This window comes from Bos taurus, chromosome 10 (assembly GCF_002263795.3).
Source record: "Bos taurus isolate L1 Dominette 01449 registration number 42190680 breed Hereford chromosome 10, ARS-UCD2.0, whole genome shotgun sequence".
NCBI classification, from domain to species: Eukaryota; Metazoa; Chordata; class Mammalia; order Artiodactyla; family Bovidae; genus Bos; species Bos taurus.
Genome location: NC_037337.1, coordinates 59,334,692 through 59,360,314, shown reverse-complemented (window position 1 = coordinate 59,360,314; position 25,623 = coordinate 59,334,692). Strand labels below are relative to the sequence as shown.

Genomic DNA, 25,623 nt, shown 5'->3' with positions numbered 1-25,623 from the left:
GACAACATTATAAGGCATTAAATACTTTGTGTGAATGTGAGGATTTAAGACACACGGGGAAGGAGGTCACAATAGCTCCCCACTGAGCAAGGGCACAGGTCTCAGCCTATACCTGCTCCCCCAGGGGCTACTTTCCCTTCGGGTCTGAGTGGAAAGCTCTTACTCTTTATTTTCTTCCTCCTTTCAATCGCATCATTCTTAACACCGTATCAAACTCCAAGGAATTTGACTTTTGAATCACAACTCAAAAACATCTTGTTTGAAGGATAATTCCAATTTATTAACAAACCAGAATAAACAGCACAAAATGACTGTGAAAGACCAAGAAAGACAGACAGGGGTTCATTCAGGCCAACTCTCCTGTGCATGCTGGGATAAACCTTCCCTGTGCCTCTTTGATGGTGCCCCTTAGATGGGGAAGGCCTGTCCTGCAGGAGCAGGGTGAGCACAGTTCTTCTCTGCTTCTGCCTCGTGGGTGGGAAACTCTCTCTCTACTCCCCCACCCCCCAGAAAGTTCCCCTCTGCAGGACCATAAACCTGCACATCTAAGACTTGAAAAACATTTTTCCACTTTGCTGCTCTACTTTTTCACACCTTTAGATTTGTTTTTATGAATGAAATTGTGTGTTTGAAACAGCACATCTCGACACAGATTGCAAACCCAGCCCATTAGAAACTATTGTTCTTTTCTCCACTGCCTGATAGTCTAGATCCAGGCTGATCCCCACAACATGCCAAAGAGAAACTAGTAAGACCTCATATTAGAGTTATTAAAAGCATGAACATAGTCTCACTTGATCCTCACAGCAACCCTGGGAGGTAGGCAGGCAGGCACAGTGGTTCCAGGATCCAGAGAACAAAGTCATAACTGATGGAGTTGCGAACCAAATCTGTGTACTCTGACCCCTGGTCCAGGGCTCCTTCCACTCCACAAGGTGAACTGGGCCCACCCTGGTGAGCAGGGTGGCTTTTCTGCTCAGGAGAGATAAGACGTCCTTTGGGCTTGCAAACAAAGGAGATTTTAAGTACATACCTCAGCAGATAGCTCAGAGGATAAACACACCTGAGCTCAATCTAGCATCAACATCAGAGGGATAAACAAAACAGACATAGGCATCTTTGACAAGGGTTTCTTCTTGTTTCCTGATTCTCATGTGGAACACACTGGGTGCCCTAACATGAATGCAGCGAAGTCCAGGAGGAGGGAAGGCATTCAGAGGACTTTTTCATCTATCAGTTTATTGATTCCCTCACAGATCTTCTTGAGGTTGGGCCTACAGTCTCCATCCAGGCTATAAAGGGTGGAGAGGAACTCCACATCGGCAAAGTGGTTGAAGACATGATTGATGCGCCCGTGGGTCCTGGGTGTCAGGTGTCGCTGCACCAGTTCATGCACCAGGTCCTTGCACTCATGTAGGAGCTTGGAGAGCACGTTTCGATCGAAGGTGTATTCCACTTCATAGAAGCTGACAATGGTCATGGCGGTCTGGTTCAGCTTCTTCCTAAACTTCTCCACTATAACAACTTCCTCTGGGCTGAACTGGTTGTTCCGGTAGAGGATCCCGATTTTGATTGCCACCTTGATTAAGTCCTTCATGATCTTGTGGGCTTCCTTTTTGTTATGTATGTGCTCTTTGGTGACTTTGTAGAGCTCATCAAAGATCTCGCTGCTGGTATCATCAATCAGCATGTTGGCCACAGTTTTGCTGGCTATTTTGCTCAGAATCTTCTTCTGGGCTTGAAGGGCAAGGTTCTTTGAACTAAAAACATCAGGACCTATGGTAAGAAAAGAAATAAGAGTTATATAAATAGGAGAACCTTTGATTAGGTTTCTACAAGTGAAATATACTAACTTGAACTTATGTTCTTAGGGCAAAAATTCATGCCTTCGTAACCCATGACTCTTTTACGAAACCCCACCCTAGCCTGGTTACTCCACTGTCCTTGCCACATGATATGCCTGTTTACCTTCTTGAACCTTTTAAATTGTCCTTTTTCCTTTCTGGACATGGTCTTCTCATGTCCAGGCCAGATCTCATTCTTTTGACCTACTTCCTGCAGAAAGCCTCCTTGAATCTATTTGCTCATGGAAAACTCCCTACAATAATTATTGTAATGAAAACCATTCAGTTTTGCAACTTTACAGGAGGAAATTATTGCTTAGTGATAAGAATGTAGCACCAGTGCCAGCCCCATTCCTAGGACAGACCTGGGTGGTTGATCATGGGAGTGTTTTTTGACTGAGTCTTAGAATCCATATTCATTGAGTCTAAGATGTATTTTTTCACATTTGATGTCTTGGAAATAGTGATCTGTCTTATAGTCACTGTTGCCAGGTGGTAGTTGTGCTATGGTTGCATTACCTGTGTGTGCATCAATTTACACAATAGGAGACAGAGATTTGAAATAAAAGTCATGAGTACTCTTGAAAGAAATGTTGCCTCACCAATGCTCTTGATGACCGAGAACTACACTGTGTGGGAAACACAGACATCAATGCTCTGAGCAAAGATGCTTCCGCCAAGTAGTACCCTGAATGTGAGGAAATGTAGAAAAACCAAACCCAGTTTATTTCCCATACTTTCCACTTTATGAACAAATGAGAATAATATATGTTAAAGGAAATAACACTATGTATAAGAAAGTCTAAAAAGAATCTTCTAATAAGAAATTGGACACAAAACTCTAACCAGTAAGAAAGCAATCATTTGTAATTTAATTGGAAACATTTTCTTCTTTCTTAAGAGTATATAAAATAGCCTCTTGTAATTGATGGGGTCTTAGACTGGATGGAATACGCCATGAAGTTACCAGTTAGCTGAAACTGGTATATGAAATGAAACCCATTGGCCATCTTCATTCAACAGTATGTATGTGTATCCTTCTTATCTTCCCAAGGAGAATCAAGTTGCCTGAGGACAGAGACAGCATCTCCCAAAGCACCTAGTTACGTTCTGGGCACAGGGATGGAATGGCATTTGTTAAATTAAATGCTAGAGAAATTCTGCAGTATAAATTTCCCTTTGAGAACTGAGGGCTGTCTAGGATCCCAAGAGTTCTTTTCCAGCACTCTGTGGCTGCATGGAAGTGGCAGGCAGCATGGACAGCCAGATGGCTACATATACCAGCTTTTGCAATCCTCTCTGGCCCCTCCTCATCTCAATCCCACCCCCTCTGCTCACCTTGGATTCATCCCTCAATGGAATGCCATTAATCCCTGGGTGCATAAGTCTCACAAACATGGACTCAGTAAATACTCAAACACAATTCAGACACAGGCCCCAGCTCTTCCTCCACCCGTATGCCCCTTCATAGACTGGCTCCTTCCCTCCCAGCTCAGCCCTGGGTTTTCCCAGGACAGCTACTCCTGCTCATGGACCTCTTCTAGCTGTCAGCCTCAGGAGCATGGCCTGGAGTGGGGTCACTAAAGTGGGATCAGTAGAACTAAAGAAGCAGGCACCATGGGTCTCCCATGGCCCCAGAAGGCTCTTCTGAATGTCTGAGAACATAGATTCTTCAAGTAACTTCAGAGTAAGTGACCCTGACACAGCCAGGATTTTCCCTTCAGCCTCAGTGTGAAGGGAAGAGATAGCAATTTTTGACTTTTCCTTACTGTGAGATTAATGCCCTTCCAGAGCTGGAGACAATATTCTTGCCCAGACCGATCATCTGCCATGGTCATCAGACCTTTGTGTAGATAACCTTTGTTCCAAAACATCACATTCCTCCTCCCCGTACAAATATTTACCAGCATTAAGGATATTTAAAAGATTGTGCTGCATGCTTTGAAGTCAATTCCACAGGAGAAACTTAAAGACTTTTAAGCTTTGGCTCTGTCACCAAAATAACTGTATGCCTCCCTAGGTGGTTATTCTGTTGGGGAACAATGGAATCCAGATGCATCTGTTCTGGAATATCAAAAAATGAGTCATTTCTTTGTAGACACAGTTCCCCAAAATTGAGAAGATATTTGAAGAACCACTATAGAAATGCAGCACAGAAGCAACTGACCAACTAACTATGTGTCTGCTGGAATATAAGCTCTATGGGAACAGGGGTTTGTGTCCAAGCCCCACTGACTCAGTGGGCCCACTGGACCCAGGCGGCCCTTGGCAGCCATTGTTGAATGAGGGAACACTGGCTCTGAGCCAGGCACTTCATGGCTTTATCCCTGAGAGCTGTGGTAAGCTGATGTATTTCAGATTCCAAAGGGCCATCACACCTTTTGCTCTTACATCCCCATAAGAATTTTGAAAAGCGAGTACCTCCTTGCATATTTTTTAACTTGACAACAAGTATTTTTCACCTTATGGTTAAACAGTTATACTTTCAAAATAGATTACATGTCTAGATATTTTAAATATTGATACTTTAAAATCAATGTGTTATTCTTTTAAAAGTGTCCAGTGTACACAGCACACACCACAGTGATATAACATCCATTATTGTCCATTTGAAATTGACAGGAGCAAGCTTTCCTTTAAAAATGAGAGCTGCTACACTGTTTTTTTTCCCTACTTAAAATTGTATATCTATGACATATAGAGAACTTTAACTTAGTATCTGTTTTTATGCTTGAAAATGTTTTATTTGATCAAGCCATCCATAATTCTCTATAACCAAAGGATACATAAAAATTGAGATTTAAATTAAAAGATAATTCTAGTGATCAAAATCTCCAATCCTTAAAGAAATTCCTTAAAAAGTTATCATTCTAATTATTTTGGGTAGAAGTATTAAACTGTTATAAATATTAAACATAAAAAGTAGTTTTATTGGACATGTACCTCCAAGTGAGATTAGTAGGGGCACGTCATCACTTTGACCAGGTTTTGCATGCCAGTGAAATGTATTCATATTTGTTCCAATAAGATTCTTTATGGGTGGGAACTCCATGATTGAACCAGTGGAAAGAAGGAAGGTTCCCTGCACTTTGACCTCAGATTGTTGTTCTGACAGTTGAATTTAGAAGATTATTGAAGTGAGAAAGAGGAGTTGGACTTAGATATCAAAACTCTCCTCATCTGCTCATTGCATGGAAAGTTTCTGGACTCTCCATGGTGCACACACCAATTTGAATCCTGCTCTTTTATAAGAGCAGGGTTGTTCCATGAGATGTTAAGTGCTGTTCTTTTCGGAGGAATAAAGAGTTTCTTTTTTTTTTTTTTTAAGGTTTTACTCCATAATTATAAAATACTGGTTAAATTTCCTGTGTTGTACAATATATCCTTGTAGCTTATTTTATACATAACAGTCTATACCTGTTAATCCCCCACTCCTATTTTGTCCCTCCTCCTTCCCCTCTCCCAAGGAAGAAGGTTACTATGGTAACTGATTGTTTGTTCTCTATATCTGTGAGTCTGCTTCTTTTTTGTTATATTCACTAGTTTGTTGTATTTTTTAGATTCCATGTATAATGGGTATCATACAGTATTTGTCTTTTTCTGACTTATTTTACTTAGCATAATACTCCCTGAATAAAGAATTTCTTGATCAAAAAAGGTTTGGAAAACACTAGATTAAGCAATATTAAACAGATTTCTTTACTATGAGACTTTAAAAATATTTCTTTAAAACATTAAGGTGTTTTATCAGCTGTCAGACAGGGGTGGGTATAATTGGTAGAATAATGACCCCCCCAAAATGTCCACATCCTAGTCTTGGAATCTGTGCATGTACTACCTTACCTGGTAAAATAGACTTCATAGATATGACTAAGTTAAGAATTTGGAGATGGAGAAATTACCCCATATTAGCCAGTAAACCTGATGCAATTACAAGACTCTTTATAAGTGAAAAGGGGAGAGAGAGTCAGAAGAAAGACTTGATGATGGGGGCAGAGGATCAAAGGGATGTAATGTCTGGCTTCAAAGATGGGAAAGAGAACTGCATCAGTCAAAGAACACAGGTGGCCTCTAGAAGTCAAAACGGGCAAGGGAACAGATTACCCTCTAGAGCCTTCAGAAAAAACGCAGCCCTGCTGACACATTGGTTTTCAGACCTATAAAATTCATTCAGGATGTCTGATCTCCAAAGCTGTGTGACGATAAATTTATATAGTCTTCAATCACTAAGTTTGTGGTAATTTGTTATAGCAGCTGTAGGAAACTAATTCAGGTGAGTAGAGTGTGGACGTGTTCTTGTTTAGTCACTAAGTTCTATCACTCTTTTGACCCCATGTACTCATTAGGCTCCTCTGTCCATTGGACTTTCCAGGCAAGAATACTGGAGTGGGTTGCCATTTTCTTCTCTAGGGCATCTTCCCAACCCAGTGATTGAACCCATGTCTCCTGCTTGGCAGGTGGATTCTTTATCACTTTAGCCACTAAGGAAACCCAGAGGGTGGTAAAGCATTTCCCAGTTTTATCTAGTTGCCAAACTCTGTTTTTTTGAGTAGAGTGACCAACTGCCCTGAGTTGCCAGGACTGAGGGGTTTCCTGTATGGTGGACTTCTGGTGCTAAAATTTGAAAAGCCCAGGAAAATTGGGACAAGTTGGTTACCCTCTTCCTGAGCCACTAATGATACATAGATCATTGACCTAAAAAATGAAGAACAATGTTGAAGTTGCTATCATCTCAGCAGGGTAAGATGCTTACTCTTGTTGGCACACACATCACACTTCTCTACTTGCTTTTTAATTCTAGAGTCAATCTTAACCTTTTTTGGTCTCTTTGGGCCAAGGTTTCCTTTGTCCCTTGGTTTCTCTGCAATTACTGAGCATTTACTCTTTGTTCAATTCTGTAGAAGTGCCATGGGGGATGTCCTCCCCTCTTTCCCCAATATTTAATTGGGTCCTACTCTGAATATGGTCCTGCAGGGAGGCAGGGTAGAGACAAATGAAACAAAATACTTTAACGTGTGAAGCAGCCCAAATTGGCATGAGTGAGAGCAGCTGGTGGAAGCTCTGGGCTCTGAAGGTGGACTTAAATGTATAGGTGGGGATGGCTACAATATCAGGAGGTGGTTTCTAAAGTCATCGAAATAGGCCAGCAATTTCCCCCAAATCACAAAGGCCTTGGGTTGGTTTCCCACATATGTTCTCAGCAATTTCTCCTGTAAAAGACCATGTTATTTACCTACAAAGGGACTTGTGGTACAAGCTTCTATGCTGAGCCCTCAGGAGGGTCACAGGTATTGAATCTCTGAAGCCTAACAATCAAGAATCTGGAGCAGAGGGATTACAGATCATCGAATTATAAGAGAAACTTTAAGAAAAAAACAGCAACCAAGCAGATTCCCACAGTCTACTCCAAACTGTCAGTACTAAAATCTTTAGAAGGAGGGCCAGCAATCACAAGCTCCCTAACATTTAGCATGATTCCAACCTACTGAAGGTAGGACCCACCAATCACGGCATGCCCCAACATGTATCTTACAGAACATTGGTCCTGTCAGATGTTGCAGGGGAGGAGATTTTGTGGTCAGCTAAATGAGTTTGTAGATGACTATATACTGTGGCTGGCTTTTGATGTTGTGCCACACCAGACAGCTTATTAAAGGCTCTGAAAAGTCCTGTAGTAAAGATAACTGTGTAGTTTTATTATTTATTTGATGAAATAGCATCAAGACACCAATCTGGTCAACTCTAACAACTCCCAGGGGGAGGGCTGGAGAGCCAATACTCTTTCCAACAGGCACGGGATTCAAGGGAGAGTGTGTGCACCAAGGGAGGGCTTGGGGGTGGGGGGCAGACTTTTTTTTTCAATTTATTTTTAATTGGAGGATAATTGCTTTGGGACAGACTTTTTTCATGTGGAAATCTTGGACTTGTTTCCTTCCACCCATCCTTCTGTCTCCGTCTTTTGCAGAGGGACCATGTTGGTGACTCACCAGGGAGAAGCACTGCAGGCTGAGAGGAAGAGCATGAACTTTGGAAGCCAAGGTCAGGAGTGCCCTGGGAATACCTGGGAAAACAGGTCAAACTAGTGTGCATGTGTGTGTTTGGGGGAAACACCAAGAAGATCTAGGCTAGGTCATGGCAAAAACTATTCTCTTTTTCCTGTATACAAGCCTTAAAAAGGCTCTTTTAGCCAGTGACAATTCTCTTAACCACATTTAAACAACAGTACCCATTCCCCAGTCATGAAAAGTAATGGATTGTTTACAGTACCTGGGAATCTTTGAGAACGGAAATAGAAAGGTGATTATGCAGTTTGTGTGACTAGCACAAGGAGATGAGACTGAGAAAGATGCAAAGTCCATCCTTGTAGAAAAAAACAAGAGCTTCCTTAAACCAAGATTGATAAAGGAGCTCAAATAAAAAGATTATAAAGTCAGTGCTCTGAGAATAAGCAACCTTGGAACATTACAAGGAAAGGAGAAATACCAGAACTCTGTTGGGAGAATGGCGTGGCAATGGGAATGAACTATTTTGAAGAGAGAATGCAAAAGTCATCTGAGTGGGCCTTTTACTGCATGGAAAAGTGTTGGGGCCAGTCTGAGCTGATGCGTCTATAAATGATGTTTAGCTGTAGCACAAGTGATGTTTCCGCGTTTCTAGAAACACTAAGCTCTCCTGGATGGTGAAATGCCAAGCTGGAGGTGATAAACAGCAGGAAAGGTGAGTGGGCAGAAAAGAGGCAGATGAGCTTCAGCATGGTAAGAGCAAGGTGATACATTCTGGGAAAAATAAATGATGGTTATGAAAGATGACAGGCTCTCAGCTGTCAGCTACAGCCCAGAGAAGAGCTCTTGAGCATCAGCCCAGGATGTACTGTGGCAGAGAGGGGCTGGGGGACAGACTCGGCTCTTTTCTTCTTACTCTCAGGACTTGGTAACTTCTCTACCTCTGATTAAAGACTGTGTGTAAAACATATATCAGAGAAGGCAATGGCACCCCACTCCAGTACTCTTGCCTGGAAAATCCCATGGATGGAGGAGCCTGGTGGGCTGCAGGCCATGGGGTTGCTAAGAGTCGGACACGACTGAGTGACTTTACTTTCACTTTTCACTTGCATGCATTGGAGAAGGAAATGGCAACCCACTCCAGTGTTCTTGCCTGGAGAATCCCAGGGACAGGGGAGCCTGGTGGGCTGCCGTCTATGGGATCGTGCAGAGTTGGACACAACTGAAGCGACTTAGCAGCAGCAGCAGCAAAACATATATGGCTGTATGGATAGCTGTGTCAAAATTATAAAATTATCTGTAATAGCTAGCGCTCACACAATCTCACTTCACTTCTGTAAATAGCTTAGGAAAATGGCAAGGAAAAAGTAGGCTAAAAATTGTTAAGTAGAAGTTAGGGGTGGAGAGGGTACCATGAGAAAAACAATCTGTGGTGCTTAATAAGCACCATCTGTCAAAGTAGGAGGCCCAGAGTACAAGGAAGAGGGGAGGGGAGTCCCCAGGGCCCGAGGAGGGGTAAGAGCTGGGCAGAGGGTGATCTGTGGTTGTCCAGGTTTCTGGCGCTCAATCACTTACACTTCACTGGGTTTTTGTTTTGTTTGCTTTATTTGAGTGTAGTTGATTTACAATGTTGTGTTAGTTTCAGGTGTACAGCAGAGTGAATCAGTTATCCATATACATATGGCCAGTCTTTTTTTAGATTCTTTTCTCATATAGGTCATTACAGAGTACTGAGTAGAGTTCCTTGTGCTTTACAGTAGGTCCTTGTTAGTTATTTATTTTATATATAATAGTGTGTATATGTCAATCCCAATCTCCCAATTTAGCTGTTAGAAATAAAGTTTGAGCAAGTCTCCTTGAGACAGAGCAGCCCCACAAACTACTCTGAATGTGAACTTTCACGATGAGCACCCATCTTCTGCTCACCTGCACAGGCACCCAGAAAAGCTGATTATACTAGTCATCTTCTCCTGCCTTGAGGACAGAGCCCCTGGGCTCACCCTTGCGTGCATGCATGCTCAGTAGCTCAGTCGTGTCCAGCTCTTTGCTACCCCATGGACTATGGCCCACCAGGCACCCCTGTCCATGGGATTTTCCAGGCAAGAATACTGGAGCAGGTTGTCATTTCCTCCTCCAGGGGATCTTCCTGACCCAGGGATCAAACCCGCATCTCCTGCGTCTCCTCTACTGGCAGGCAGATTCTTCACCACTTGAGCCACTGGGAGGCCCATGAGAAGACCCAAGGTCTCCAAATTTCCACCACCTGCAATAAGAAGCAAGCAGCTTGTGGGTCCCGTGGGTGAGTCACCATGGCTTGGAAGGGCAGCAGCCTCCACCAGGCACCATGAAGGGGTGTGAAAAATGAGAACATTAGAATTTTATTTCTGTTTCCTTTTTTTCTAATGAGATAGATTAAGCTTTACTAATATTTAACATTCAGGCTGACCCTGGGACCCACCGGTGTGTGGCAGTCTAAGAAAAGAGAAGAAGATCCCCCTATCCCCTAGGGGGTGGGCAAGTATTTAGTGTGTATCTCTAGTTTCTTTGTTCCATTTCAGCAGTTTTGGCTTATTTTGGCATATGTTTATGTGTGCTTGGTTAAATAGACTTACTGCTTATATTATTTAGTTCTGACTAAACTAACCTTTCAGAGAAGGCAATGGCACCCCACTCCAGTACTCTTACCTGGAAAATCCCATGGATGGAGGAGCCTGGAAGGCTGCAGTCCATGGGGTCACTAAGAGTTGGACACAACTGAGCGACTTCACTTTCAATTCTCACTTTCATGCATTGGAGAAGGAAATGGCAACCCACTCCAGTGTGCTTGCCTGGAGAATCCCAGGGACGGGGGAGCCTGGTGGGCTGCGGTCTATGGGGTCGCACAGAGTCGGACACGACTGAAGCGACTTAGCAGCAGCAGCAGCAAACTAACCATTATGAAATGGACCAATGATTTCAAAAGATTCTTGCAAGAAACAAAACTGAGGCCTGAAGACAATACACCAATCATGCCAGCACAAGTGAGTAGCAAGAACATGGCAGAGCTGATGATTATCTTCCTCATCAAAAGAGGTTTTCCACAGCCAAATTATAAGGTAAAAGTAATGATCTAATCAAATCAGACAAGAAACAAGCTATAAAAATTTCAAAAATTCTAGTAAGATTATTTGAAGTATTGATTTCATACACTTGTACTTGCCTCAAGATATCCCCCAAGGCAGTAGGAAGTCATGGCAATTTGGAAGACACTGAGTGCTGAGTGCTAAGTCGCTTCAGTTGTGTCCAACTCTGTGCAACCTTATGGACTGTAGCCCGCCAGGCTCCTCTGTCCATGGAGATTCTCCAGGCAAGAATACTGGAGTGGGTTGCCATGTCCTCCTCCAGGGGATCTTCCCGACCCAGAGATCAAACCTGCATCTCTTACATCTCGTCTCCTACCTTATATCATCGGGCAGGTTCTTTACCACCAGCGCCACCTGGGAAGCCCAGCAAGACAGACGTATTGTGATTTTGATCTTAGCTTGTACTGTGGTTGAGGGTAAGAGGCAATAAGGAACAGCCTGGGTGACTTTGGGGGAGATGGATGAGTCAGGGGTGAGGCTGAGTGCTTCTTCTAGCTTGGGAGACATGGGGTGGGGGACATTAAGGCACCACCAACTCAAACAAGCATCTGGGAGAGCATGTGTGGGGAGTATGACTTCAGGCCTGAGAATGCTGAGTTCTGAGGGTCCTGGGGGGCATCTGGGAGGAGACGGTCACACGAACCTGTACAGCAGGCATCTCCAGCTTGACATGTTCTGCCCTGAGCTTCCCATTTCCCCGTTCAGACCCAGTCCCTATCCATCAAGCAGTTGACAGTGAAAAGACCTAGCTTCCTTAAATAATTAGCCAATTAAAGATCCTGGGGATAAATAGGTTCTTCCTTTAAAATGCAAATTCCTCATTGAAGTGTAGTCTCTACTCACTGCTTCCTGGGGATCACATCAGAGCCGCATTGCAGCCCTCCTATGGCTCCTCCCCTACTTTGTGGTCCACCTCCCCACCAAGAAAACGGATTATTTTAAAATGAGGGTAGGAAGTGACAGGTAGCTTTGGGTACAAGGATTGAGGTGGAGGGTGGAGGAGGAAGGACTGATTTGTCAGAGACAACCAAGTCAGAGGAGAGGGCGCCTCAGTAGCCCGTCTTCACCCACCCCGAGTCCTGCCTCTAGCTTGGGCTTGAGAGAAAGTGAAGGGTTATTTGCTCAGTCGTGTCATGCTCTTTGAGACCCCATGGACTGTAGCCTGCCAGGCTTCTTTGTCCATGGAATTCGCCAGGCAAGAATACTGGTGTGGGTAGCCATTCCCCTCTCCAGGGGATCTTCCCAACCCAGGGATCAAACCTGGGTCTCCTGAATTACAGGCAGATTCTTTATCATCTGAGCCACCAGGGAAGGGGTGCCCTTAAAATCTTGCCCTTGGCTAAGGCCTGGGAACAGTCACAGATTTTTGCTTTGCCCTGGGTGGCTGCTCAGTCCTAGAGATTCATTCATCTAGCAGTCAGGAATGAGGGTTTGAGTGTTTTCAGGGGGAACCAGACATGATGGAATTTCCTAGCTATATTGGATGTTTTTGGGTGCGGAGAAATATACGAAAGCAGTGGTAGAGAAAACAAGATGTCTTCATAGGAAAGCAGGTTCAGACTGTTGCAATACCTTACACTGGATAAGTACACTTTAAAGGCAGCATTTAATGACCTTCAAGATGAAGAGTCTGTCTCATTTCCAAAAAAAAAATCCCTGGGCCTTGAAATAACATCATTTCAGGTGAAGAAATCTGGCAGGGTCAGCTGTAAGCTCTTCTAGCTCATTATCTCACTTTGTCTTAGACGCCCCCAATCCACCCACCTCAGCACTGAGGAATTTGTAACTCAATTAATAATCATGTCAGAGATAATGTTAACTACAAGCATAGATTATGTACCCCAGGTAGTGTATGCTATGTATTTGACCCTCACAAAAGGGCTGCAAAAGGAAGTCTGTGAGTCCTATTTTATAGATGAGGAAACTCAGGAACAGCAGATTTAAGTAATTCATTTAAAACTACGAGACTAGTTAAGTAAGACAGCTGAAGTTGAGCCAAATCAACTCTAGACAAAGCCTGCAATCTTTGCCTCCCTGCATCTGCTTTTAGAAAATTGGCCCTGGTTCCCTAATGACTGTGATTTCTCACTTATTTGAGAAATTAAATAGGTCTCAATTAAAATCACCATCTAGCACTGAGATTTACATTTCATCATTTAAAAAAAATATTATCCCAAAAAAGCCAGTCTTATGATGTGACAGAACAATACCACCTATTCATCAAAACTTGAAGGTAGATGTAACTTTCATTTTGAGAGGGCATTCTATATATTTGAACAGAGTTGCATTCTGGCTTTGTTTTTCATATTGATTTTATAGCTAGCTCTGAAAAGTGAATGAGTGATAATTTTACTTAACAGAACTAACTGAAGCAGATACTTGTGAAGTCACTGGGGTGGGGTGTGTGTGTGTGTGGTGAATCATCTCCAACTCAACAGGTTAATTTTGGAGATCTGAGAGAGATTTTTGTCTCACTGCAGTAGAAGAGCAACCATCACTAAAAACAACATCTATGGTATATGATTTCTTTAAGCAAAGCTTATTCACCCCTCCCCCAATCTCTCTTGCATCTAACGAATAGCTAGTGTCTCTCCCTGAACAGCAGGTCATACTCAGGCAGAATAAAATAATAAAAATAGAGTCTATGTATGTAGTGCATTATGCACAGTAACTCATCGTATCCTTGCAACAATTCAACATGCAGGCACTGATCACCACCATCATCATCATTTTACATACAAGGAAACCACTGCAAAATGGGGATCCCATGGATGGAGGAGCCTGGTGGGCTGCAGTCGTGGGATCGCTAAGAGTTGGACACGACTGAGCGACTTCACTTTCACTTTTCACTTTCCTGCATTGGAGAAGGAAATGGCAACCCACTCCAGTGTTCTTGCCTGGAGAATCCCAGGGACGGGGGAGCCGATGGGGTCGCACAGAATCAGACACGACTGAAGCGACTTAGCAGCAACAGCAGCAGCTATTTAAATGCACCATTTAGGAAGTGGCAGAGTTGGATTCGGGCTGCCCTAGAGTCTTGTGCTTCAACCCACCACACTAACCTGCCATTCATGAGGTGATAAACACCAATTAGTTTAAAGGCTTTTTTGAATTACTGCTCACTTTAACATGGAGATTGAGCTGGTTTTCTCCTCAGAAGAATGAATTTTTTACAAATCCATGGAGCATTTCAAATATATAGACAAAACAGAAAATAATATAACAAACTCTACTTGTATGGTCACCACACATATGGAATAAATCTTAATATTTTGCCCTCAAAGACATAGGGAGATGAAGCCCGCTTTGTTTTCAACTTTCTTTCCCTTCTGTCTCCTCGGATCTAACTGCTTCAGAAGTCCATGCGTCTTTTTCTCATCCATGTTTTTATATGTTTACCTCATGAGTATGCACACATCAGCATTATACTGTTCAGAGTGTTTTTAAACTTCAGACGAAGGTATAACATTACACAGATCCTTCTGCATCTCTTCATTCAACCTCATTCTTGCAAGACTGATCTAATTAGTCATTTCATTGCTTACACGAATATATTCTATATCCATGTTTCATCTTGATGGACATTTACATTATTTCCACTTTCTGTAAGAAAGTAAGTCCACAGTCGCATCTCCTTGTGCCCACACACAATAGCCTCCTGGGTTCTAAACCTAGGCCAGCACTGCCAGATCCTGCACCACAGCCGCCAATTGCTTCGAGCGAGACTGCACTAATTTTCACTCCCAGCCGCAGTGTATGAATTTCCTGTGGATCCACTTCCCCATCAACACTTCAGATCCACATTTAAAATTTTTGCCAATTTGTTAAGAACAAAATGGTACCTCATTTTAATATGCATTTCCCTGATTGTCACTGGGAGTCAATATATTTTGTGTATATTGAGCATTAAGGCTTTTCTCATCTATGAATTGCTTATTCATATAGTCATTTCCCACTTCCCCGGTGGCTCAGCTGGTAAAGTATCCACCTGCAATGTGGTAGACCTGGGTTCGATCCCTGGCTTGGGAAGATTCCTAGAGAAGGGAATGGCTACCTACTGCAGATTCTGGCCTGGAGAATGCCATACACTATACAGTCCATGGGGTTGCAAAGAGTCAGACATAACTGAGCAACTTTCACTTTCTTTTCATGGTCATTTCCCACCCAATTGGATTGTGTGTCTTTTTCCTGTTAATTTGTAGGAGTTTTTATGTATTATGGATTCTAAATCTCTGCTGATCACATTACTTGTGAAAATCTCCTCCCAGTCTATAGCATTACCCTTTAATTTTGTTTATGGTATCTTCAGCTATATAGAAATTCAAACTTTTATTATAGTTAAATTTATCAGTCTTTCCCTTTATGGTTAGTGGTTTTTGTGAAAGTGAAGTAAAAGTGTTAGTAGTTCAGTTATCTCCAACTCTTTGCAACCCCATGGACTATAGCCCACCAGGCTCCTCTGTCCACGGAATTCTCCAGACAAGAATACTGGAATGGGTTGCCGTTCCCTTCTCCAGGGGATTTTCCAGACCCAGGGATAGAACCCAAGTCTCTTGCATTGCAGGCAGATTCTTTACCGTCTGAGCCATCAGGGAAGTGGTTTTTATTTTGTGTTAAAAAAAATTATTTCCTGCCATGAGGCAATAAGTGAGTCTCATATATTTCCCAAAAGTTTTAAGGTTTTGTTTTTCACATTAAGGTCTTTAATCCATTTGGAATTTATTTGTGGGTGCTGTAGAAGGTATATTTTTCTCCTCATAATTTATTCAATTTATTGAATAGCTCATCTGCCTGCTACTGATCTGGCAGGCCACCTTTTTCTTATCAAGTTCCATATTGCAGAGGTCTGAGTATTTTACTCTCTTCTATCGATCATTTTGTCTATTTCAACACCAATACCACACTGTCTTAATTACTGTTACTCATAGTAAGTCTTCGGAGAAGGCAATGGCATTATTTCTATTTCTATTCCACTCTAATATTCTTGCCTGGAAAATCCCATGGATGGAGGAGCCTGGTGGGCTGCAGTCCATGGGGTTGTGAAGTCAGACATGACTGAGCGACTTCACTTTCACTTTTCACTTTTATGCACTGGAGAAGGAAATGGCAACCCACTCCAGTGTTCTTGCCTAGAGAATCCCAGGGACAGGGGAGCCTGGTGGGCTGCCGTCTATGGGGTCACACAGAGTCGGACACGACTGAAGCGACTTAGCAGCAGCATCAGTTCAGTTCAGTTCAGTTCAGTCACTCAGTCGTGTCTGACTCTTTGAGACCCCATGAATCGCAGCACGCCAGGCCTCCTTGTCCATCACCAATTCCCGGAGTTCACTCAGACTCAAGTCCATCGAGTCGGTGATGCCATCTAGCCAGCTCATCCTCTGTCGTCCCCTTCTCCTCCTGCCCCCAAGCCCTCCCAGCATCAGAGTCTTTTCCAATAAGTCAACTCTTTGCATGAGGTGGCCAAAGTACTGGAGTTTCAGCTTTAGCATCATTCCTTCCAAAGAAATCTCAGGGCTGAGCAGCAGCGTAGTAAGTCTTGATTGGCCATAGGGAAGTTCCCCCCATTTTATTTTCTTAGAAATTGTTTTGATTATTCTTGCCTTTACTCTTCCAAATGAATTTTAGTGTCATTTGACCAAATGAACACCTTGTATTCATCTGAGGTAAACTGATATGTTTATGATAGTAAGCTTCCCATTCATTAGCATGATATATCTCCATTTAATCAGAGTGTCTTCTCTGTCTTTGAATAAGGTCTTACAGTCACACCCATAAAGCTCTTGCATATCTTTCATTAGGTTTACTTCTAGGTACCATATAGTTTTGGTTGCTACTCTAAGTGTAATTTTTTTCTACTATATTTTCTAAGTGGTTATTGATAATGCATGGGAACCCAACTGATTCCTGTATTGTTGCTGTTGTTCAGTTGCTAAGTCGTGTCCCACACTTTGTGACCCCCATGGACTGCAGCATGTCAGGCTCCTCTGTCCTTCACTATCTCTTGAAGTTGGCTAAAATTCATGTCCGTTGATCCCTGTATATTTGTCTCCAATTGAAAAACTTTGTTGAGTTCTGAGTCCTAATAGACTTTATGTAGCACTGCTTGTAATTTTTAATGTGGATAGCTACATTGCCTGCACAGAATGATTATTTTTGTCTACCTCCTATTTCATTTTCTTGCCTTATTGCCTTAGTAGGAAACTGTAGTACAATACTGAATAGTAAGGGTGGTATTTGGCATCCCTGTCTCATTTCTGACTTTAATAGGGTTGCTTCTAATAATATTTCCCACCACATATACTTTCTGCTGTAGATTTTTTATGGATACTGCTTATGAAGTTAAGGAACCTTCCTTCTCTTCCTAGTTTGCTAAGGCTTTGTTTAAGGTAAAAATATGTATCTAATTTTATCAAACACTTTCTTTGTACCTACTGAGATGATTATATGGCTTGTCTCTCTTAATATGTGAACTTAATCAATTATTAATAGACTTTTAAATTTGAATCATCCCTGCATTCCTAGGATAAGCTGCTTTACTTGGTCATGCATTTAATATACTGTAGAAATCTATTAGTAAATATCACAGTCAGCATTTTACAATTATGCTCAAAGGTGAGACTGGTCTATAACCTTCTTCTATTATAGTTTTTGTCTTATTTTGATGTCAGAGTAAACTAGCCTCATAAAATGGATTGGGTTGCTTTCTCTTTTTCTGTTTTCTGAGACTGTACATGTCAGACAAGGATGAATGGTCTTTTGAAGGGTTAGTAAAGTGTGTCCATAAAAGCCACTTGTGATTAGTGTTTATTCTGAGAGTAGGGATGAATGAAGAATCAATTTCTCTAATGTTTCCTGGTGTAGAAGAGCAATAATTCCCTAAAACAGAACATTCTTGTAATTTTTTTATTTAACAACTACTTTAAGGTCTTGAATGGCACCCCACTCCAGTACTCTTGCTTGGAAAATCCCATGGACAGAGGAGCCTGGTGGGCTGCAGTCCATGGGGTCGCTAAGAGTCGGACATGACTGAGCGACTTCACTTTCAGTTTTCACTTTCATGCATTGGAGAAGGAAATGGCAGCCCACTCCAGTGTTCTTGCCTGTAGAATCCCAGGGACAGGGGAGCCTGGTGGGCTGCCGTCTATGGGGTTGCACAGAGTCGGACATGACTGAAGTGACTTAGCATAGCATTAAGGTCTTGAGAGCTTAAAATCTAAAATCTTAATCCAAAATCTTTAGAATTTTATTACTTTCCCTAGAGCATCCACAAAGTAGGTAGTCATTCTGAATGGTAGATCACTCTCAGGAGTAAAGAGACAAACACTACCCACTGGCATAATTTTTAATACTGTTCTCCTTGTTTTGTTTTAAGAGGGGAGACTGAGGAGCTGTTTCTCAAAATATTTTCTTTCTTTAATAAGTTTACTATAAAAATGATACATGAGCACTGAGAACCATCAGAAAAGGCAGATAAGCTAAAGGAAGAAAGTAAGCACCCCATGATACCATCATGCATAATGGTTAGCATGTATATATTTTCTTCAAAACACTCTCTCAGGCATATGCACTTTCATATTTACAAACATGGGAACAATGAACACTATTTTCTAATCTGTATTTTCACTTAACATTCTGAGGATATCTTTCTTTGTCAATAAATAGATTATATATTTTTTGATGATATAATTTCCCCCTGCTCCAATTTTCCCATTTCCTCTCCCAATTCTCTCTTGATAGACTTTAATTTGTTCAAAGTTTTTGCTACAAAAGGCCTGGAGACAGTAACAAATAACAAATAACCTAGCACCAGGGAGAAGGCAATGGCACCCCACTCCAGTACTCTTGCCTGGAAAATCCCATGGATGGAGGAGCCTGGAAGGCTGCAGTCCATGGGGTCGCTGAAGGTCGGACACGACTGAGTGACTTCACTTTCACTTTTCACTTTCATGCATTGGAGAAGGAAATGGCAACCCACTCCAGTGTTCTTGCCAGGAGAATCCCAGGGATGGGGGAGCCTGGTGGGCTGCTGTCTATGGGGTCGCACAGCGTCAGACAGGACTGAAGCGACTTAGCAGTAGCAGCAGCAGCAGGGAGCACAAAGAGGGGAAGGATGTCCAAAGGTGTCTCTTGGCAAATGGCAGTATTCCCTCCTAATGCTCCTTCCTGAGCCAGGATATGGCAGGTGACAACCAGAGGTAGCCCCACAAGCAGACTCCTTGGTCCACTTACCCCCATTCCAGCCCTCCCTGCTTTTCCATGTCAGTCAGCAGTCATACTGAAATCAGAAGCCACAGGGTGTCTTCACTAGGATGGCTGTGCCCTAGCCCAGCTGGCTGAAGAAAGCCAGGTAGATGAGAACCAAACAGTACCAGCAACACAGCTGGCTCTCCATGAGGGTGGAACCCGGGCCCCACATGCCCACAGGTGAATCCAATGGACCCCTGTCTGGGTGGGAGGGGCAGAGCCACAGCTTGTCTGTCCCAGCTGAAGGCCTCCTCCTACCCAGGGACGGTGGCCCTCACACCTGAGCCCAGCCCGCCTACAGTCCTTTCCCTGTGCTGCTGTGCTGTGCCTGGCGCTGGGCGCTAACAGGACTGATGCTCCGGAGGGTGTGAACCTCACACCTAGGGCAGTGTCCATCAAGCAGAAGTAGTCCAATAAATGTTACATGAATGTCTGGATAAATGATTTAGCCTGTTCTTTGCTCACACTTGGAGGCCTAGATTCTATCTGTTCAAGATACATTCTATTCACAAAGTGCAGGCTGAACTGATCTCACTAAAAAAAAAAAAAAAGTACTGAATTCAGCTGAGGGACTGAGTTCCATCCCTTGCCTGTCACACAGAGCTGTCTGCCTGATCCGGTCAGGCTCTGTCTGTGCCCCACAAGCAGAAGCAGCACCTGGGGCCCAAGATGCATCACCCCATCATACCCTCAGCACTCAATTCCAGCAGGAACCCTCTCTCCATGGCAGCAGCATCCACCCCTCCTGCCACCCCTGAGCCTCCCCAGATTCACAGCCCTTCACGCTCACAGGCTATTTTAATACTCAGGAGCTGTTGGGGATCAGAATAGCACAGGCCATGTCTGTCTCTCTGGGTGATTCTCTTTCTCTGTTGGCAGCTCCCAAACTGTTCACCAAGGCAGGCGCTCAAACACTCAGGCTCAGGCCACCAGACTGCTAACAAGGATGCCAGTAGGATGCCACATTCAGAGCCGTGGGAGGATGCCAACTTGGTAATATGTGAAATTAGTAAACAGAACAATGCAATAAAAACGTCAATCTTTGGAAATCTCCCATTTTTGGATAGCTATAAAGCCTAAAAAAAATTTTTTTTTTAAAGCAGGCAATAAAATGAAACAAACTCTTACCTATATTGGCAAAAATAAACAAAATATGGGCTGAGATGGTGGGTATTTAAGCCCAAAGCACTGATGCTCTTAGAAGGTGCTATAATGAGATTAATACAGTAATATGTTAACCCTCAGTTTAGTGAGCTTAAAAAAGATGAACAATTTGCTGTACTAGGGAGGTCGAAACACATGAGGGTGAAGAAACGGAAGGTACTTCTGGATGGGAGATGATTTGGCAGCCAGTGTTATGCCTTGCTTAATAGTCTACTTAATTTTTTTTTTTTTAGTGAAATAAGAATTTTGTACAATGACGTTTTTGGATTTCAGTCAATATGAACAGGAAAGGGGCATATGTAATATGACTTATAGTACCCCCTAACGGTATTCTAGAGTAACTGGTTTCTTCTTGTTGTTTATGGATCTGAGGTATGAGACATGAGTTGAGACACATTTTGGATATCCATTGGTGCCATGGTCCTATCTGGCCCAGTTTGCTGAAGGGAGTTGGGATGGTGGATAGCTTGCTCTCCTGCCAGGTCCCTGGAGGTTGGGTACCTTAGTTCTGCTGGTACCCTACCTCTGAAGGAACCATTCTGAACAAGAGAGTAGCTGTGGAGACTTGCCTTTCTGGAAGTTGCCCATAAGTGTGTCTTTCTCTGAGGCTTCCTTTCTAAATTAAACTTTTGCCATACTTGTCTCAAAGGCAGTAAAAGCCTCCAAAGAAAGTTATTTATACTTCATGGTAATATCCGAGAAGGCAATGGCACCCCACTCCAGTACTCTTGCCTGGAAAATCCCATGGACGGAGGAGCCTGGAAGCTGCAGTCCATGGGGTCGCTGAGGGTCTGACACGACTGAGCGACTTCACTTTCACTTTTCACTTTCATGCATTGGAGAAGGAAATGGCAACCCATTCCAGTGTTCTTGCCTGGAGAATCCCAGGGACAGGGAAGCCTGGTGGGCTGCTGTCTATGGGGTTGCACAGAGTCAGACACAACTGAAGTGACTTAGCAGCATGGTAATATAAGACAGTACCACCAAAAAGTTTCACTGTTTCAAATCAAGTCACTAGGTACCAGTCACTCTAAGATGCTGATAACTGCTGTCTTGGGGAGCCAGGATGCCAGGGCTGTGGCTATGAAGTTGATCCCCAAGTCTGGGGAATATCCCCAATACAGGGAAAACTGGGAGCTGACCTGGGTCCTGTTTCTCCATGAGCTCACAGCAGAGGAGTGGAGGAAAGAGCCCCAGGGTACTCCCTGTGTGCTGTGGGCCCAAGTCTTCACCTTCCTGGTTTATACGTCTGGGAGTTGGACTAGATGATTCTGCTCATTTGTTTTATAGTCTCAATTTAATAATAACCTCATCAGAATCAGAAACTGAGTTTTTAAGTCCATTAAAAAACCCCACTGGGCATGCTTGAGATAGAGCCCCTGCCAGTGGGAGAGACCCTCAGCTTTCCTTCTTTCACACTGGTTTCCCTCCAGCCTCCAAGCTCGCTCTCAGCTCTGCACTGCCAGTGGTTTCCGCAGTGGAATGCCTCCTGCTTTTCCGTCCTTCTGAAAACCTGGGGCATGGACCTTGGAGGCTCCAGCTTTCCTTTCCTGTGGCTTTCCTCCAAAATTACACCTTCCCTCTTCCCCCCTCCCCGCTCCAGCCCCAGGGCCCTTGACTTCTCTGTCAGACGTCAGCCTGTGCTTGCCACAGAGCGGCGGTCAGCAAGCTTTCCCCCAGGCTTCTCCCGGCGCTGACCTCAGCACCCGCAGACCAAGCTGCAGACAGCCAGTGCCGGCGGGCTGCCCTGTGCTGACGCAGCTGCACACGGGAGCTGTGTCCCACACGCCAGGCCCCGTTCCTATCACCAGGCCCACAGCCCTGTCATCCCACCTCTCTGCCCCCAAGAGAGATTGGCTCATCCTTTCCGCGGTTTCACCCATGGCTCAGTGCATCTTCTCCCCAGATCCAAGCATCCCTTGCTGTCCTCCTTCCCCCTCTCCTCTGAGCCCTCCTTCTCTCCAGAACAAACTCGGTTCTTGGGGCCTGTTCAGGGACCTTCCATTTGGCGTCACATGTTCATTCACTGCAAGTTCCAGGAGAGGGGGACTGGGACTGCTGTGTCCACCATGGTGTCCCCGGCACATAGAAAGAGCTCAATGATAGATTTAAGCCTCAAACCCCAACACTGACTGGGCAGCACAGGAAGTGATGTCATGGGGAAGAGGGTGAGCCCGGAGCCCCAGGAAGAGGCCTGAGGAGGGTCAGCCACAAGAGGACAGAGGCGCTGCGGTCCTGTCCTGTCCTGTCTTTCACCCCAGACTCAATGGCATTGGCTCTCACGAGGTCACCTTCTAGTTGTTCCTGGGGAGTGACTGGATATGGGAGGACATTTTGTTGTCATAGCATGGGAGTGGGGGGTTCTATGGGGCATCAGTGGGTGCGGCCAAATATGTTACCTCTGCTGTAATTTCTGGGACAGGGAATGCCTGTGGCACCCTGCGACACACACTCGGGCCTTGGCTCATCTGACCTTCAACAGCCTGTGATGCTCCTTTGGTCTCTGCTTTCTGGATTCCCCTGTCTTGGTCCTTCACAGCATCTTCCAGGCCTCCTCTTCCTTCTGCCCAGGCCTGAGGCCTAGGTGTTCTCCGTTTGCTCAGGACCCTTTTCTCTCTTGCCACACACTCTCCCAGAATGTGAGATGTCACCCCTTGCTCTTGCTGATATGCCTCCCAGCCCAGGTGTCTCTGCTGAGGCCCAGCCCCACATGTTACTGCTTGCCAGCCCTCTCCACCTAGATTCCCAGGCCTCATGCTCAGAGCTTCTCTCAGCCCCTTTCTCCCACCCCTCTGCAGCCTCCTCCTTGTATTATATGTGGCTTTGCTGCCTGCCCAGTGTCTGGACAAAAATGTGGGCGTCATCCTTGCCTTCACCTCGCACATCTAAGGGGACATTAGACTGTCGATTCGGTCTCCTTCACATCTTCAAATGTATCTATATGCCTTTCTCTGTCTCACTGACACCACCTTAGTACCAACCCTGATCATTTCTCACCCGAATGATTGTCCGTCTCCTCACTCATCTCTCTGCCCCAGCTTCCTTTCTGTTTTCCACACTGGGCTTAAGAGTTGGCTTTCATGATACTCCTCCATCAGGGAGAACATCAATTGACTGGCTGGCTTCCCATGGCCTTGAAGACAGAGGCCAGACTCTTGAGCATGGGATGCTGGTTGCTGAGCTCACCTCTCCAGCTTCATCCTCCACAGACTCTGAGCTCCTGATTCCAGGCAACGCTCAGGTTTCACCTGTCCTGCTCCATCATGTCTGGGTCCCCTCTGCACCTTTGTATATTCTGTTCCCCTGTGCCTGAACTTTGGCTCTGCCCTCACCACCAATTCCTATTCAATAACCTCCAGGGCTCCCCGAAGGACTTCTAACATCTCAGCAACTTTTCTCTGCAACTACTTTTCCCTTTGTTATATTCTTATCACCATGGAGAGCAATCATCCATTGGTTGAATGAGTGACTTTATATCTCACCAGTCTGTGAACAACTTGAGGGCAGGAATCATAGTTAATTTAACACTGCAACTTTAGCCAGGGATTGAAACATAGAGACTGTTGCATGCATGAATGGCTGACAGTCTTGACATTTTATTGAAATCCACTCACACTCACGTCAGGAACAATAATGATAACTGGAGCAGGTGGGGTCTCAGGACGCTGATGCCTGCTTCCTCCACACAGGGGCCTGAGGTTGCCACACTGCCCCTTCCCCACCTGGGCATGGTCACTCTGAGCTTACCAGTTACTATTATTTTTAATTTTATTTCTAAAAATCGTTTTTCAATGTAATATAGGTACATTATTTAAAAAGTTAAATCCTTCTATAAGGCTCATAATGCTGTAGACTCTGGCCCACTTCTGATCCTGGCTTTTTGGAGGCAAAACACTTTATAACCATTGCAACTAATAATTACTAGTTATTAGTAATTACTAATAATTATGTTTAACTTCCTTTCACAGAAGGTGAGAATTTAGCTGTCTTTTCCATTCATTTCTCCTTCCACCTTCCAATTTGGTTCTATTTCAATATTTGTTTAAATCAAACTTAAGTGATTACATTGCTGTGATAGAGATGCCATTCATAGCTGAGTCATATATGTTCTGTCACTTCCATGACAGCATTTCCTTTCTTATTCATCTTGTTTTCCCAGGAGTTAAACACTGCCTTGTATTTCTTTTGGTTAGTTTTCTATCTACCGGGCAGTAATTCACTCTGAAAGTGAAGTCGCTCAGTTGTGTCCAAGTCTTTGAGACCCCATGGATTGTAGCCTATCAGGCTCCTCCATCCATGGGATTTTCCAGGCAAGAGTGCTGGAGTGGATTGCCATTTCCTTCTCCAGGGGATCTTCCCGACCCAGGAATCAAACCCAGGTCTCCTGCATTGGGGGCAGACGCTTTATCATATGAGCCACCAGGGCCTTCAATTCACTCTCAGATCAGATCAGATCAGATCAGTCACTCAGTTGTGTCCGACTCTTTGAGACCCCATGAATCACAGCACGCCAGGCCTCCCTGTCCATCACCAACTCCTGGAGTTCACTGAGACTCACGTCCATCGAGTCAGTGATGCCATCCAGCCATCTCATCCTCTATCATCCCCTTCTCCTCCTGCCCCCAAGCCCTCCCAGCATCAGAGTCTTTTCCAATGAGTTAACTCTTCGCATGAGGTGGCCAAAGTACTGGAGTTTCAGCTTTAACATCATTTCTTCCAAAGAAATCCCAGAGCTGATCTCCTTCAGAATGGACTGGTTGGATCTTCTTGCAGTCCAAGGGACTCTCAAGAGTCTTCTCCAACACCACAGTTCAAAAGCATCAATTCTTCGGCACTCAGCCTTCTTCATAGTCCAACTCTCACATCCATACATGACCACTGGAAAAACCATAGCCTTGACTAGACGAACCTTTGTTGGCAAAGTAATGTCTCTGCTTTTGAATATACTATCTAGCTTGGTCATAACTTTCCTTCCAAGGAGTAAGCGTCTTTTAATTTCATGGCTGCAGTCATCATCTGCAGTGATTTTGGAGCCCAGAAAAATAAAGTCTGACACTGTTTCCACTGTTTCCCCATCTATTTCCCATGAAGTAATGGGACCGGATGCCATGATCTTCGTTTTCTGAATGTTGAGCTTTAAGCCAACTTTTTCACTCTCCACTTTCACTTTCATCAAGAGGCTGTTTAGTTCCTCTTCACTTTCTGCCATAAGGGTGGTATCATCTGCATATCTAAGATTATTGATAT

General features: G+C 44.0%; 1 protein-coding gene across 3 annotated transcripts in view; it reads right to left on the bottom strand.

The window, feature by feature from the left end:
* Positions 1–255: 255 nt before the first annotated feature.
* Positions 256–25,623, bottom strand: part of TNFAIP8L3 (TNF alpha induced protein 8 like 3) — a 45,493-nt gene continuing 20,125 nt past the window's right edge. For 2 of the 3 annotated variants that reach the window (XM_002690926.6, XM_059890861.1), the window contains exon 2: positions 256–1,776. In XM_002690926.6, the coding sequence (XP_002690972.1) occupies positions 1,214–1,776 (563 nt within the window). In that variant the 3' untranslated portion in view covers positions 256–1,213. Of the gene's footprint in view, positions 1,777–7,831; positions 7,950–25,623 lie in introns of those variants that run through there. The other variant, XM_059890862.1, reaches the window with a different exon arrangement.